This window comes from Electrophorus electricus, chromosome 14 (genome assembly GCF_041902795.1).
Source record: "Electrophorus electricus isolate QZ-2024a chromosome 14, ASM4190279v1, whole genome shotgun sequence".
NCBI classification, from domain to species: domain Eukaryota; kingdom Metazoa; phylum Chordata; class Actinopteri; order Gymnotiformes; family Gymnotidae; genus Electrophorus; species Electrophorus electricus.
The window spans coordinates 19,682,121-19,697,672 of NC_137510.1; the positions used below are offsets into that span (position 1 = coordinate 19,682,121).

General features: G+C 37.3%; 2 protein-coding genes and 1 long non-coding RNA gene across 3 annotated transcripts; 1 reads left to right on the forward strand and 2 right to left on the reverse strand.

Annotated features, from left to right (window-relative positions):
- Positions 1-848: 848 nt before the first annotated feature.
- them4 (thioesterase superfamily member 4) lies at positions 849-5,627 on the reverse strand. Its single transcript, XM_027006646.3, has 6 exons — positions 4,938-5,627; positions 4,513-4,696; positions 3,531-3,693; positions 3,181-3,291; positions 2,564-2,688; positions 849-1,293 (listed from the first exon to the last, which is right to left on the reverse strand). The coding sequence occupies exons 1-6, from the start codon at positions 5,079-5,081 to the stop codon at positions 1,244-1,246; spliced, it is 777 nt and encodes a 258-aa protein (XP_026862447.2). The 5' UTR covers positions 5,082-5,627; the 3' UTR covers positions 849-1,243.
- A 2,901-nt stretch (positions 5,628-8,528) lies between these two features.
- Positions 8,529-15,324, forward strand: LOC145651217 (uncharacterized). Its single transcript, XR_014117024.1, has 3 exons — positions 8,529-8,652; positions 8,762-8,802; positions 15,191-15,324. It is a non-coding gene; the product is annotated as an uncharacterized LOC145651217 (long non-coding RNA).
- LOC118242116 (uncharacterized) lies at positions 10,334-15,201 on the reverse strand. The gene is made up of 4 exons (XM_035530433.2): positions 14,808-15,201; positions 12,680-12,734; positions 12,369-12,486; positions 10,334-11,971 (listed from the first exon to the last, which is right to left on the reverse strand). Exons 1-4 carry the CDS (start codon positions 15,102-15,104, stop codon positions 11,938-11,940), a joined length of 504 nt encoding a protein of 167 aa, XP_035386326.1. The 5' UTR covers positions 15,105-15,201; the 3' UTR covers positions 10,334-11,937.
- Positions 15,325-15,552: the final 228 nt, after the last annotated feature.

Below are 15,552 nucleotides of genomic sequence, written 5' to 3' on the forward strand. Positions count from 1 at the left end.
TCCAAAGCTGTTGTAGACAAGAGAAATGAAGGCTACTGCCCAGTCAAAATGATTATAAAAATGGTTACGGTAGTATATACACCATTGTATATACTAACTGTGTCATACTGAACGTTACTGTGGTACTAAGATCAAAGTCTTACCATATGAATGCCCCTTTTCAGATGTGGACCGTGTGTCATTCATTACCATAACACTGTGGTCTTATTCATATCTTTTTACTGTAATAACTGCAAGAGGCAGAGGAGGGACGGTAAGGTTTGAGAGAGGCAGGGGTGGCAGCTTTTGCTACAGCACTGCTTCCCTAGCATGCTCCTGTGAGCCTCACACACTGCTGAAGTTGGCCTTTACCCTAACACACCCTATTCCAGCCCCGAGCTGTTTCTCAAGACAAAAAAAAATAAATAAAATCAGATCATAGTAAAATGACAGGCCCACTCATGCTAAGAATGGTTGCTTTGACTTGGAACACAGGAGGTAAGGTCATAACTACTTGTGTGTGTGTAATACCATCATACTACCCACAGCTAAAACTCCATTCAAGTGGTCATGAGCCTAAGTCAGGCAAATAAGCAACTGTTAGCTTTGCTCCCATTTGCACACAAACTGTGGCTAGATGTTTAAGGTGGCCTGAACCTGGGCTTCTACTTCACCCTATATACAACAAGATATTTACAGCATATTTGGATTTATGAACAATTGGGCAAATTAAGAAAAGCTATATTTCTAAGAAGGAATGGCTTTGTTGTGTGTATAAACAGTGTATATAAAAAAGTGATATATAATCAGTGTATATTTATTTTAAAAATACTAATTTTCCCTCATTATATAACTGTATTGGAACTGTCCAAATGTAATTATATTTTATTGTTTTTACTGAATACAATATAATTACAATCAATATTACATCAGTTGTTATTCCTAATACATATGGCATGTCCAGAAACCTTTACACAATTGAAGGCTGGAAAAACAGTTTTAGGATAAATACTAATCTGGTAAACATCAACAAATAAACAGTTAACAAAATAGAGCATCAATAAAATGTCAATAAATAGAGTTAATAATAATTACAAAACGAATTCGTTTAAAGATGTTCAAGTAAATTGGGTTATGATAACATTATCAGGGCATTTCAGAGGAAGCCTGGTGTGGCATGACAGATTTCAGGGGTTAAGCACTTGCACCACTATCTGCCCCTCCCCACCACTTTCACACACACTTATGCTGGATGCTGGTATGTTTAAAACCTTGTTCCAAATAAATGGCCCACATTAACTGACACAAATAAAGCTGTTGAGAGAGAGAGAGAGAAAGATATTTACCATGCGAGTTTAAAAGCATCAGCAAACTTGGATTATTAATATAAAATTTCAGGTCTTTCATATATTGTGAAAAATACATAATTGTCTGCATGGTCAATTATATGTATCTTTTCTTCAAGTATTCAACAAAAATCAACTTTTATACTGTTTAAAATCTACATCCTAATACACATGCAAACAATAAAGCAACCATGCATAAATCATCAACATCTGGAGAGTGCAAAACATATGTAGAGAGACTAAATCATCTATTGAAGATTTATGTATATCACCAGAAAACAAAATGTTCTCCTTATATCTCCTTATGTTAAACTCACGGAGCACTGTTTTAAGCTTGAATATGATTCTTCAATCAAGTCACTACAGATGGACATTTGTGTTTTTATAGGCTAAGCCAGGAAGGCCACATGACTTTCCCTCCTCTAACACTGTTGGTATAATATACAAGGGATATAACATTTGGTGTGTTAATGCAGGGAAACACTCGACATCATTGGTCTACAGGAACCAAGCAATATCCTGTATGATACATTGAATCAGCACATTATCAAGAAATAAACCTGATGTGTCCTGCATCACATCACAATTAATGACATGGTCTAGTCTTGTTTTACCACATAGCAGAATATACCTCACTGATGCCAGAGTGTCAGGAAAATACTACATTAACCTCAGGCTAATATCAAAAGGAGGACAGCAAGCAATTAGTTTCTGCCCTGGGCTGACATTTACATACAAAAAATGCCCAAATTATTACTATTAAGTGCTGATGCCAGACGTGCATGTACATTTTTTAGAAATGGAATTTGTGCTGAATTTTGGTTGAACATGGATTTCAAGATTTTAATATTAACTCTTTAAAATGGATTGCATTATACTTCTGAAGATGAGGAAATAAGGCGTAGAGAAGGCAAATATTTCTTTAAAAAGTAAAACATTCAGGTGAGATTTCTTACTTTTCATTTTTACTGTCTAGACTGTCTCTCTTGGGGGTACTTCAAGATACAAAGGTTGGATAGTACTTACAACAGTGTACTACTTACTATAGCAGCAGGAGACAAGTGATTAATTTATTGCTATGGTTTATGATTAGAGTAATAGTTGTTTCAAATGAGAAAATAGAAGTATATACCTATTAATTTGGAAATTGCCATTATTAATGTAACTTAGTTGAACTACATTTGTAAAATGTCCCATTAAGTGTGCATTTGCATGTGTACGTGCATATGCAAGTCTACCTGTAGCCTCTGTGTGTAGCTTGGATTCATCAGTGCTTGTAACTCTACAGGTTACAAAAAATTTTCTGCCCTCCACCCGATCCAGAGCACTATGCAGCAGGACTACACTACCCAATGGAATTGGACTATACAGGAACAACAGTGAAGAAAGACAGCATGCATTAGTAGAATGGTTTAGTATTAAGATTCTCACCCCTTAGTCTGACTTTAATGTGAAAGTGCACATAGTGCATTACAGCCAAGACTGCAGATTTTAAATAGGTATTTGTCTTAATACATTAACACAAACACTAAATATGTCTGAACTAAGGATTGTTATTGGAACATACATTTTAAATATGCTCGTTCCATTTGAATTCTAGCAGTGTGATTTGTAACATTACTGTAACATTATTGTGAAATGTAAAATCTGCTAAACTAGAACAGAACACTACTCCACTAATAGGTAGGCAAGAGTTCCAGATTCTTACCCACACACATTCGTTATAACTGAGTACACAAATAAAACATTTAAGATGCTTAACTATATGCCTAAAGCACTATAAACATCAAGAGACCACTGTGTTTTGGAGTGGTTTTACATCTCTCAGCCTTTTCAGTTAAGAGTGTTAGTATACCTGCGATAGTTGATGTTGAGGTTGGCAGTCATAACAGGCCCAGACATGTAACCAGCAAGAGTGCCCATTACAGAATCGATCATGGTAGCTACTGCTCCCCCATGCACATGCCTGTAGAACAGGAAATTAATCTTATGTCACTTCCTATGTTGTTTTATCTGGGGGTTTCCCCTTCCCTCACAAAAGGAATCAAAGGTTAGTCAATCAGAGGTCAGTGTTGCTTACGAAAAGCTTAGGTACCATTCAGTGGTCTTGAGTCAAAAGATTCCATTAACACTGTCTCAAACAAACCACACTTTGAATATATTTCATGCTTAGTGTGTCGTTTTTGCAAGATGCAATTTTCTCACCCAGGAGGTCCCTCCAGTAGATGTCCAGCCTGGAACACACACACACAGCGCTTCTCTTGCTTGTTCATAAAAACCACATACTCAAATGCTGCTCCGGGCTCCTTTATGTTTCTTGTGAAGAGTCGAGCTTTAGACTGGATTATTTTACTGAGGTACACTCCCCCTACCCCCCAAAAAAAATACAATTAAAAAAATCTGCAAGTTATTGTGTATATTAATATATTAATGTATATATTAATAGCTTTATATTTCTGCAAGCATATGTTTACAGGCTCTGTTTTGGAACCTTTTTATATTCTCCTTGGGATTTAACTCTGCTTTGCATTGGTTTTCAAGATATGAGTTTTGATTGATATATAATCAGTGAACCTTAAGGTTTTCTAATCTTCAGTTAGGGATCTGTGCATCTGATAGGCTAGATTTTGGTATAGCAACAGAGGCTTTATAAACAGAACAATTCAATAATATAGACACCCATAAAACATGTTATCTGTGTGTACAGTATTTTTTGAAGGTGAATTCAGAACAACTTCTGCAGCAGCTGTGCTGTTACATCTACAGTTGCAAAATCTAAAGTAGATCATCCATATATGGTGATGGAGGAAACGTAGCCCATTTCCTTAACCAAATACATATTACATTGTTCTTATGTCATGAACGTCATGAGCAACTGACTTTGAACACTTAAACTATGTCTTCATGCTTAGAGGTCTTTCTTACTTGCTAGGCACATCTTGTCCATATCTTACTCTGTGAGATTTATGAGCCTCTATAACAGCCAGACTTTCCTTACTTTTTTCAGTTTGTCTGAGGAACTGATCTGATTTTTAAAATGAATACAACAATTGGAGAATAAGAAGAGTGCCTGTTACAATGTTTTAAAGCATAAGCAGGAGACTTGCAGCATTTTGTAAGTCTTCAAACTCCAAGATGCACTGGTGGTGAAAATTCAGTCACAGAGAGAATATGCCATCTGACTCACCTGTAGTATATTTGAGGACACGGTTGTAGCTCGGCAACTTCCGCCAAAGTCTCCTTTTCTCATCTCCTTCAATCTCACACAGGGCATTATAATATTCGTACGCTTTCGACATCTCTGGACGCCATGACGCATTAGGCAGACTGAAGTCACGCGGTTTAACATTGAAGGGCCACAGCGACATCAGCTGGACAAAGAGTCAGACAACAACCACACAATAAAAAGTATCCTTGGTCATGAAACTGCGTGACAAATAACTAAACTTGTTAGAGGTACGTAGGAGACAGCGTTAATATGACATAAGTTACAACACCACATATATTTATTAGCTCATGTACGTACACGTCAGGGATTCTGAGCATTTAAGTGAGGTGTAGTAATGTTAGATGGAGTCTAGTATATATGAGTCAGATGGTAGATAATCTTACCGACAAAGTACGAATATTCCGGAGTGATGAGCGCAAATTCCATGCGGTCATAGAAAGTTGCTGATGAACAGTAGATGCGTTCTGATTAGAGAATGCATGACTGAGAGCAAGACCTCTCCCAAATAGTAAACTTCGTGGTATCATGAATACGTTTCAGTGTTAATACTGGCAGTGGCCGTTGCAAAAATCATATGTTAGAAGTTAACTGAAGCTGATTTGAACACGCTATAGTTAGCTTAGCTACTTAGTTAGCAAGCGTTAGCGAACCTAGCTAACTGACAAGAGACTCAACACCCATAATAGCAAAATTAAGTAGCCAGGTAGCTAACATACATGTAGACAACTTTAGTTTTATTATGTAACTAGTCTGTAAAGTGGCCGTTTTAATTAGCTAGCTAGCTACATATAACAAGTGCTCTTTTGTAACGAATTAGATGGCAGCAGGAAATACTGAAAGCACCAAGCCGGTCAACCCAATGACTTTCACTCAAGAGGACGACATCGATTACGTCAGATATAACGCTCTTCCTGGTGGGGCATGAAGCCGGCGAAAATAAATTACAGACTCAGTTCTCCGTCCTCCTTCAGTTAACGCTTTCAAAACGAACAACTAAAGTTTAGTAACATTAAAAATGAGAAATTAAAGTATGAACATTTCTTAGTATAACCGTATCCCCCATTCGATCCAGGGGAAGTTAAACAGGAAGAACTGGGAGTAGGGCTCAGTAAGTAAAAATGTCCTTAATCTATGGAAGACCGAAGGGGCCAAAACATCTCTCCCCCCCCCCCCCCGTGTCAATAATGCAAACCTGTTGCATATTGTTCTGTATAGGGCACGGTATTCCTAAAAATATTTGAAAGCAGGGATTAATCCAAGTATAACACATTTTCACACATATAGTTATTCAGAATGGCATTTCGTTAGCTAGCTCAATTTTCTAGCTGTCTTACTCACCAAAAACATTTTTGTGGCAATATTTCCATTTCATTAGAGTATATCATTTTCCTTGCTGACTGCTGGCTGATTTGTGTGAGTTTAGCTAAAATGCAAGCATATTTATGACAGGTAAATTCATATGCACATATATTTGTCAGTGTGAATTGCTTCATATGGAAGGTTTTTTGGGACAAAATGAATGAATCAAATCAACCAATCAATGAATAAATAAATATATGGCATCATATGGAAATAAATAAATAATAGTAAACTTAAAAGTGATTATAAATGTGCAATAAAATGTATAAATTAATAAAGTTATGTAATTGTCAATCATATATGTGTGTATTTATTTACTTAATGATTTAATGATGCTACCAACTAAAGAGTTTATATTTCAAGGGGTTTTTTTCATGAAGTTTCAAAAGAGGGAACTTGGTGATTGGTTGAATATTGTGAATGACACTTTCTGTAGGTGCAGTGTAGTGCAATCAATAATCCCTAAGACAAGCAAAAGAGTACATAAAAAAAAGCAGACATGGAGAGCATGAGAAAATTACTTGGGGAAGCAGCTATGCTTATCCAGTAAGCTCTTATATGTCAGTGTCCAAAAAGATGCACATATAGAGACATCCATCTATTTCCAGCACAACTCTAAACCCTAATGTAATTCATTTTCAAGGTATTTTTGTGCGGTGTCTCATAGCTCACATTATGTAGCTAGTTAGATAGTTAGCTAAGGTTAGATTTGCAAATCCTTTCTATCTTAGAAAATTCATTTGCTTCATATGAGATCAATTATTTAGTTATTTATAGAGGATTACTGGAAGCAAAATAAGTTTAAAAATAAAGTTTCATATGTACCACTTTGGTGGTAACTGCCTAGCTAGTAATATCACTGTCCATTCATTAGAAATTAATTTACAGCTTCTATTTCTAACAGCAGAAGTAGCATGATTGTTTGCACCATACTGAGTGGCAGTTTTACCACTATATAAACCATGCAAATGCGTGGGGCCCCAGAGATCAGATGTGCCTTTCCTCTGGCATTGCCATTCCCATGACAATGCTCACCTTGATTTTGTTTTGGTTTAACTTCCTGGTTTTTATTTCGATGTGCTCCCGTTTTGGTTTTACCTTTGTTCTGCCCTTCACTGATTTCACCTGTTCCTCATTTTTCCTTTGTTAGCCTGTGTATTAGCTATCTTCTAAGATGACAATACTTAGTAGCTCCCATTTGAAGACAGACACAGCTCAAGCTCAATTAAATAAAGAAATGCACTCAGAAGCTTTGTGACCAGGCAATTTTTGAAACTTTAAGGGGGGGGTCCCAATTGCCCATTGCTAGGCTTGGAGCAAGAACACAAGTGTATAAAACAAGGATACTCCAGGACCAATAACGCCATTATCCATATTCTTTGTTTGGCATCCTTCTTGAGTTTGTTATGATAGCCTCTTCCCCTTTCGTTCAGTTTTAACCATGACAAAAGTCTGAAGTAAGCAGTCACTATAACAACACTACCAATCCACACCTCTAATAGCTAGCTAGCCATCAAGTTCAAAACAAATGCTGTGAATTTGTTCCTACAACATGACAAACTTGCTTTCAGTCTAGCTTTCAGTCTAGCACTATTCATGCCTGGCCAACTATAGCTACATTGAGTGAGCTTTGCTTTGCAGCCAATTATCATAGTTGTCTTTGTTTAGTGCCCTTACCTCACCAATGCTGATTGAAATATACTGTGTCCTGGATTGTCAAGTCCAGTCATTCTGTGTCTGTTTACAGCACAAAATAAGGTTCCTCCTTGACATCTTCCAGCTGTAGGAAATGTTGCTAGCTAACTAGCTAATTAACCATTTAAAGTACTTGGCCATTTAAAGTACAATGTCCGAAGAACCTAACCATACTACTACTACTACTACTACTACTACTAATAATAATAATAATAATAATAATAATAATTTATATAGCACCTTTAAAAAAAACAAGGTTGCATTGGTGGTCACTATTGCTAGGGCTAATAAGCTAAGCTAAGAACTGTATGAATTAATAAATAAATTATAGAGCAAATTAACACATTAGTGAATCCCTAAAACAAACTTTAGCACTGGTTTATCAGACAGTACAATCTGTAGTGAGCTGGTTTGGTCTGACCTTGTTTATGAGCAACTGGATGAAGAAAGTTCAACTCTAGTGACTGGAAAAAACTGGCAGGTGGTGCTCATTACCTTATTATAAAGAGACATTAAAAAGCCCACAGTTTTAGATCAATTTAAGCCGCTTTTTTACGGAGTTTTGAATTGAAATTTAAACGCCAAAAAATACGCCATTTTTGGTGGTTTTGCGGCATATTTTATGCCATAGCGAACTATAACGGCTTATTTTGCGGCAAAATGCTTCCAAGAAGTTGAAAACAAATAAAACGCGTTAGGTTGAGACGAATTTTGACTACTTTGGCTTTCCAAACAGATCAGCAGCTCTCACTAAACTTGCGGTAGCCTACATGTACCGCACTCTGGAGCTAAACCGTGCTCTCTGGAACGTATTGTTGTGACCGGAAGTTTAATCACTATATCCGATTAGCATGATGCCTTAACAACCGTTTCCTTAGCTACCATTTAATTGCAACAGTTGTTTTTTCATATTCTAAAATCAATGATACACACTATTGTATTTTAAGAAGTTCTCGGCTCATTTGAAATAAGATTAAAATGTTTGGCCAACCAGAACGGCGTTCTAAGAACACACTTGTGCAGAGGGAAAAGGACAGAATAAAGGTAATCGCTAGGGGGAATTTTTTTTTTTGCTTTTAATTTAGCCAGTTCCGCTTACTTGATATTTTTCTTGATAGAAATCTTATTGGGCTGTTACCCTTTTGTGTCGTAGAAACATGAGGAAATATCCGATAGACTTGCTGAGCTTGAAAGGTGTGTTCACTTTGTTTTGTCAACTCTCATTATAACTTGATTTTAAAACACATAACAAGCTAACAGGTCAAAGCTTATACACTGGAGATCAAAATGAGAGAACACCACACAATTTCCCAAATATCAAGGTCACTGTGTAGTCCTATGTGAATTTATCCTAACAGGAGTAAAAGCAGTATTTAAGCTTATTTGATGAGTTGTATATGTTCTAAAGCACATTAAAAAAAAATGAGATAATTGAAAAAGAACACTGATCAAATTTAGGGAACACTTTCAGATACCTGCAAGTTATTGGTGTTAATCTGGCACCTGGTGCTAATTTCCTTAATTATCTGACAAACCCTATTTAACCTGCAGCCTAACTTTGCAGTTTTCACTGACTTTGTAAGATGGTGTGCTGTTCCAAAGTGACTGAAACCCTTTGGCAGCAGGTTGTCCAGATGAAGGCCAAAGGGGTAATTCTATCTGCCATAGCAAGAGAAGTTGGTTGTTCAAGTCTGTGATTTCTAGAATGTTGCATCTTTACAACATCATAAACTCATGGTTGCCCACGAAAGACAAATGCAAGAGAGGACAGGATAATGCAGAGAATCTCCATGGGTAATCAGTTCAACACTGCAGCTGGAATTATACACCAGTTCAGCACTGAACAGGGTAAGGATCTACCTCATCATACAGTGTCTTGATGTTTAAGAGCACTTGGACTGAAAGCCCCCTCTGCAGTGACCAAAGCTCTCATTAGCAGAACGATTCATAAGGCTAGACTAACCTTTGCTGAGGAGCATGTTGTGTGGACAGAGAAGTGGTCCAGAGATCACTTTAATGATGAAAGCAAGTTTAACTTATTTGGGTCTGATGGGGGAAACACTGTCAACAAACTGGGGAAAGACTGAACCCAAAGTGTGTAAAGAAGTCAGTGGAAGGTTGAAATACCTTGGTTATTTGGAAAATGCTGTTCTATTGGCATGGTATACCCCTAACAAAAAAATCCTTAACGTGTTGACCAATTACATTATTACATTATTTCTGAAAAAATCAAGTGTTCATAAATGTGTTCTCTAACTTTTATCTCCAGTGTATAACTAATATTAGCTAGCTGAGCTAAATGAAGTAAGGCTTTTCCTTGCCAAGCCTTAATTGACTCTGTATAAGCTCTGCCATTTGGTGAACCAGTTTATCTGATGATGGCATCAAGAAGGCAGCATTTGAAGGAAAAACCCAAACTGTTTCTGCAAAGGCCATGATCCGGCAAGAGCTTGCCCAAGGGCTTGCCCAACCACTACCATGTCACAACAGGTGCGTAGAGAGGCACTGCTTAGAATACTGGAGCAAGAGGGACAGTTATATAATACAGAGCTGAGTCAGAGAGGCCTGGCTATTTACCATCAGAGGATATAAGTCACATCTAATACTAACTTCCTCAGCATCTGTTGCACAGTGTTTAGGAGTTAGACATTTAAAATTCAGAATACAGTTAACAAATACACCAATATTTTACACAGCAAAGAAAATGAGACAAAACAAGCTGGCATCTATGCAGAGAATGTGATTTAATAACATTTCATTTAGACTTCATATTTTAGAGTAGGGAGCCCTTTTTAGGTCTTTTGTTGTGTTCACTGAAACAAAACTATACTGTGTTAATAGTGAAGAAATGCTTTATAAACTGTCTTAAGCAATACACACTGCACAGGATGGTCAGGAAGCTCTAGCTGCGGTGAAACTGCTAGTGATATAGATATGGCAACGAAAGCTAAAGCCTCAAAGGCAAATCACATGACAAAGAGGAGGTATGTAATGCGTAAAAGGAGAGGATAAGAACATAGTCCTGGGAACAATTCATGTAAATGGAACTTTAGATGATGTACTGTTCTGAATAGAGATGGACTGTAAGTAAGTATTTCAGGTGAAGGCAATATCTGAGAGGTAGGAGAGAAAAATGCTATATATAATAAGTTTCACATTTGTCATGACTCTTCTTTTTCCTCTCCCCATCAGTAACCTCCTTATATGTTAAGGAACAAAAATGGTTTCTCTTAAAATTGCTAAGGGCTGCCAATATACTGAGGTATTTTAAATGCTTCACTGTAAATGTTTATGCTACATTTAAAATGTTATAAATGATGCTGAGAAAGCAGCCCGTCTCAGTGACAAAGCAGTGTCAGTGACTGTTACACTGTATGTGTACACGGGTTTAAAGCTCTCATCAGCTATGTGTACAACTATTACAATGCATCAGCAAAATCTGAATAAGGCCAGAAGGATTTAGAATTGAAACTGAGTTGATGTCTGTAGAAACATGATGCATGCCTAGGTTCCACCAGTTAAAAATATTTTACAACATTGCCTAATGGAAGTCATATAACTTTGTTTAAAAAACAAGTACCCTTAAAAATATACTGTACCCCATTTCCCTATCCTGTGCCTTTCACCCTAGCCATCCCCTACTATAATCAGCAGTCTCCGCTGGGTACATTAGTGTCAGAGTTTAAGAGGGAAGCTTTGTCTGCAAATGATATGAGCTACAGCATAGATTCTTGCCCCATTCAATTTTCTGTAAGGCTATATAGTTGAAGATAACACCAGGGGTCTATATGAATGGAACAACACTTTTCTCTGTCTTTACTCTAGTTTTCCTTGATTTAACAATATTCTACATGGCTTGTATGGAAGTAAAGTTGTTGACTTGGTGCCGGAGGACATGAGATTCAAATTTCCTTCCTTTAATAACTTGTTTTTCCTCCAAGCAAGGCATTTAATCTGAAGTAGCTCAAGGGGTGTAGTATCGCACCCCATCAAGCACTGAAGCACAAAGCACAAGGCCCTGGAAAAAAGTGCAATAGTGCAAAAATAATTTGCTGGTTGCTAACAAAGGGCAGTAGTCTCCAAGGCTTGCATTAAAATTAGCAGTCTAATGTTAGTTTATTGGTTATATTTTTAGATTAATTTCACTGGAATTCAAAGGCATATAAAAGAAGCACAACAAATAAATGTAAGAGAACATTTAAAGAAAAGGTACCACTTTAAATTCTTTATGAACAGCATCATAACATATGATGTTAATAGAAAAGCTATACACAAATGTGCTATGGCACTTTCTCCTGAGTTTCTTTTTTGTCCTCATTTTAAATTACTTCACTGAGCAGCCTTTTTGTCCTCACACAATTTCCTGCAGAGATACAACAGAACATTAATTGTAATTTTTTGTTAATTTGTAAATTGTTTTTTGTTTAAATACATTCCTTTTTTACCACATAAAACCATCTTGTACTTAATATATATGTTGTAGTTCTCTTTTCATTTAAGCATAGCCTACTTCTTTTTCTTAAAGACCGCAACAAACTTGTTAGTGGCCTAAACTGTGAAAAAAATGTTTTCCTCTATACTCATAACACACAGTAAATGAGCCACTGTTCCTCAAATAACTGAGGAAATGTACAAAAATATAGTTAACACAGTTAACTCAATTTACCCAGAGGTTTCAATACAACACACAATTCCATTAAATTGGTCTCCTTCATTATACTTGCAGTCAACCAAGACAGCAATGATGGTGCTGGCCTCACCTTCCCTCCTCCTGCTGTTCATCTACAAATGCACAGATCTTTATATCTCTGTCTCGAATCTGCTTCTGCAAACCCTGAATCTCCTCTTGAGCTTTCTGTTCCTCTTCTTGCTGATCAACTGGGGGGAGGGGGACAGAGAGGTGGATATAGAAAAGGAAGGAGGAGGGGAGACAGCACAGAGTGGGATCAAGAGGGTGAACATGAAGAAATTTGGATGTGATGGATGTTTAAAGTAAACTCAGTCAAGTTTAAGACACATAATGGTGCTAAGAATCAGGCCTCACTGACTGAGGAATAAACTGATGTCTTACTTTTTAGTTTCTCAAGTGCCTCAGTTGCTTCTGTTTTCTTCTTGTCAGAGTCTGCCTAAGAAAAAACAAGAACATTCGGGAGGGTGGGTGTGCACAAGGAGACAAGCAAAGGAGGTTTAGTTTTCTAAATAAGTAGTTGTCAGCCCAATAGATTCTTTTCTCTATATTCCAGCTCCCAGCATGCCCAAATCAAGCAATTGGTTATACTAAATCCTTGGAATAGATCAGCTAGGACAAAATTGTGGACTGTGACTGAGCACTTAAATTCAAATTATAGGAATGCAGTCCCAAGGCAATCTGTCTATTCAAATTCCCTACTGCCCCAGCAGGCAATATGAAAATGCTGGTACTAGAGCCATACAAAGTCTGTTAGTCTGTTGCAAAAAGTTGATCAAAAAGCGGCTTCACAGATGTCCAAATCCAGACTTTAAAATGAAAGGGTGTCGGTAGCAAAGAAAAAAAATCCCTGAGGTCCAATGAGAATATATCCTTAAGAGGGGACAAAATTACCCCTCATACATTGTAGGTAATGCAAGCTTTACATTACATTATACTGCCTGCACTACATCTCTTAATAACTACAACGCCCAAATCGCTAACCCTTCCTGAAGAACCAAATACAGAGGCATCTCTTTGGTAGAGGAAGTCTAGTGGGGATTCTTGTTTCAGCCCAAGTATTTTTCACTTTGATACAATTTTGTCTCTCAAGCGATGTGAAGCTACCATTCATTCATGTTGGAGTGAATGAAACTTTGGATGACTTGTTGAGACTTCTGTAGATACACAGTGTGACAAACTGTGACTGCAGATATGAAGGAAAAGCAAGCTATAAAGAGGATCAGAAGAGCCTTCATCTTGCCATCAGTGAAACATTTTAGAATGTATGCAAAAACAGAGCTGCCTATATGCAAAATGGATGAAATGCAAACAAGAGAGAATAGATGGGTGCCTTCTGCTTGTGTTAACATTTTACTTCCATAGCATTTGGCATGCTTTTATCCAGAGCAATTTACAAATTTTTGTAGGACAGTATGGGTGACCTTGGTGTTTTTGGCACCTTGCTTTACCTGCTTTACTAAGAGAGCTACAGCATCTGTCTAGTTCTACTTTCTAGACACTAAGTTTTGTAGCAGGTACTAAGATGTGTAAATAACTAAGTGTCAATGTTATCATAATGAATGTGAACAGCTCTCAAACATATGTACACTTTAAAAAAGACATGTAATTTGTCAGTGTAATCCAGTGTTCTCACCACTGGATATAAAGCCATGGCAAAGTCGGATCAAGCATTTAATACATAGCTGACAAAAAGGTTGCTAATACTGAAGAAGGTGAATGGGTGCAGTGTTAAAATTAATCTTCATGCTAAACTAACCACAGGCAAAGAATGTCATACATATTTTGCTAAAACTACACTTAAAAAATGATATTTATAGACTTCAACAATATAATGCAAACATTTCATAGCACAACATAACCTAATGTAATCTGTATGCTTCAACATTGACACATTTGCCTTGTATTTCATCAAGCTATTACTCAATTTAAAATAGACTTGCTGGTCTGGTGTGGTCACGCACAATATTACATATTACAAGCAGAAAATCTTTATAAATTTGTTTTTGCTGTGAACCGTTCCCTAAATGCATTTCACTGTTTAATTTCATAAGCATAATGAACTTTTAACATGATGATGAATAATGTTACTTTATGTAATTTTACATAAAATTATTTTAACATGAACTGGGATGAGTGCAGCCTAAGGCATAATATACTGAGTTGGAATACAATTAGAGCCATGCGTCTTAAGGGACAAAAACTAGTCTTTTTAAAAAGATGTGATATGACATTACTGTGCTGCCATAGCATACAGTGTCTGTGTAGTGATTCAGTTTCAGTCACTTTTTTTATTTACAGTTGGTGAAATATTAATGTATTCTGATCAGTCTTCAAGTGTCTGCATTTAACCACAATAAAATGTTTCTGTGAAGGCTGTCACAGTTGCTAAGAGTATATTTAACATGGTTCTTTCTCGCTGCGTGCACTAAACACATTGAATTGTGCTAAAGCTGGTTTCAGCATTTTAGTTTCAATACATTTTGGAACTACACTACATGTTGTTCAGTACCTTCTCCATTTCACAGGTTGCCAGGCTACTGTCAGAGTCCCCTTTGGCCTTCATCAGTTCCTCCTTCTTCTTTACCAGCTTATCCCTCTCCTGATTCAGAGCAGGAAGCTCATCATTCATGTTCTGAATCTTCACCTTTGCATTCACTATTTCATTCTCCTTTGTTTTCACTTCTTCGGTAACTGAGGCAATTTGGGCCTTCATTCTGCGTATCCTGTACTCCTGTTGCATGGCCTGATAAGCCACTGAGATCAGCACACACACAGCCAAGAAAATCAACGCCACGAACGCCCTCATCTTGAAAAACACAGGTCCCACAGAGGAGAAGGGATTGAGGACAAAGTACAGATGGATGACGTTCCTTTCCTTCTTTCTCTGAACAGGCACGGAGTTCACCTGTTATAACAACAGGTGATTCGGACTACACTTCCATCCCCCACCCAAGATCCTGTTTTACCTGTCAAACAAGAAACTTGCGTGTGACAAGAAGAGCGAGAGGGTAGAATTGGGGGGGGGGGGGGGGGGGAGAAACAAAACCATAACAACGTGTTTGCTTTTTTAAGATAGTCTCAACCTTTTATAACACTCCTTTTATCCGCTTTCCCCTCCCTCTACACACATTCTAGTTTGCTCCAGTAGACTAATGGACAGACGCACCTACCTTCTTAGCTGTGCACACGCCTCAAGTAAACACAAAAATAGGCACAATGCAGGCAGGTTTGGCAACGCTGAAGAATTCAAAATG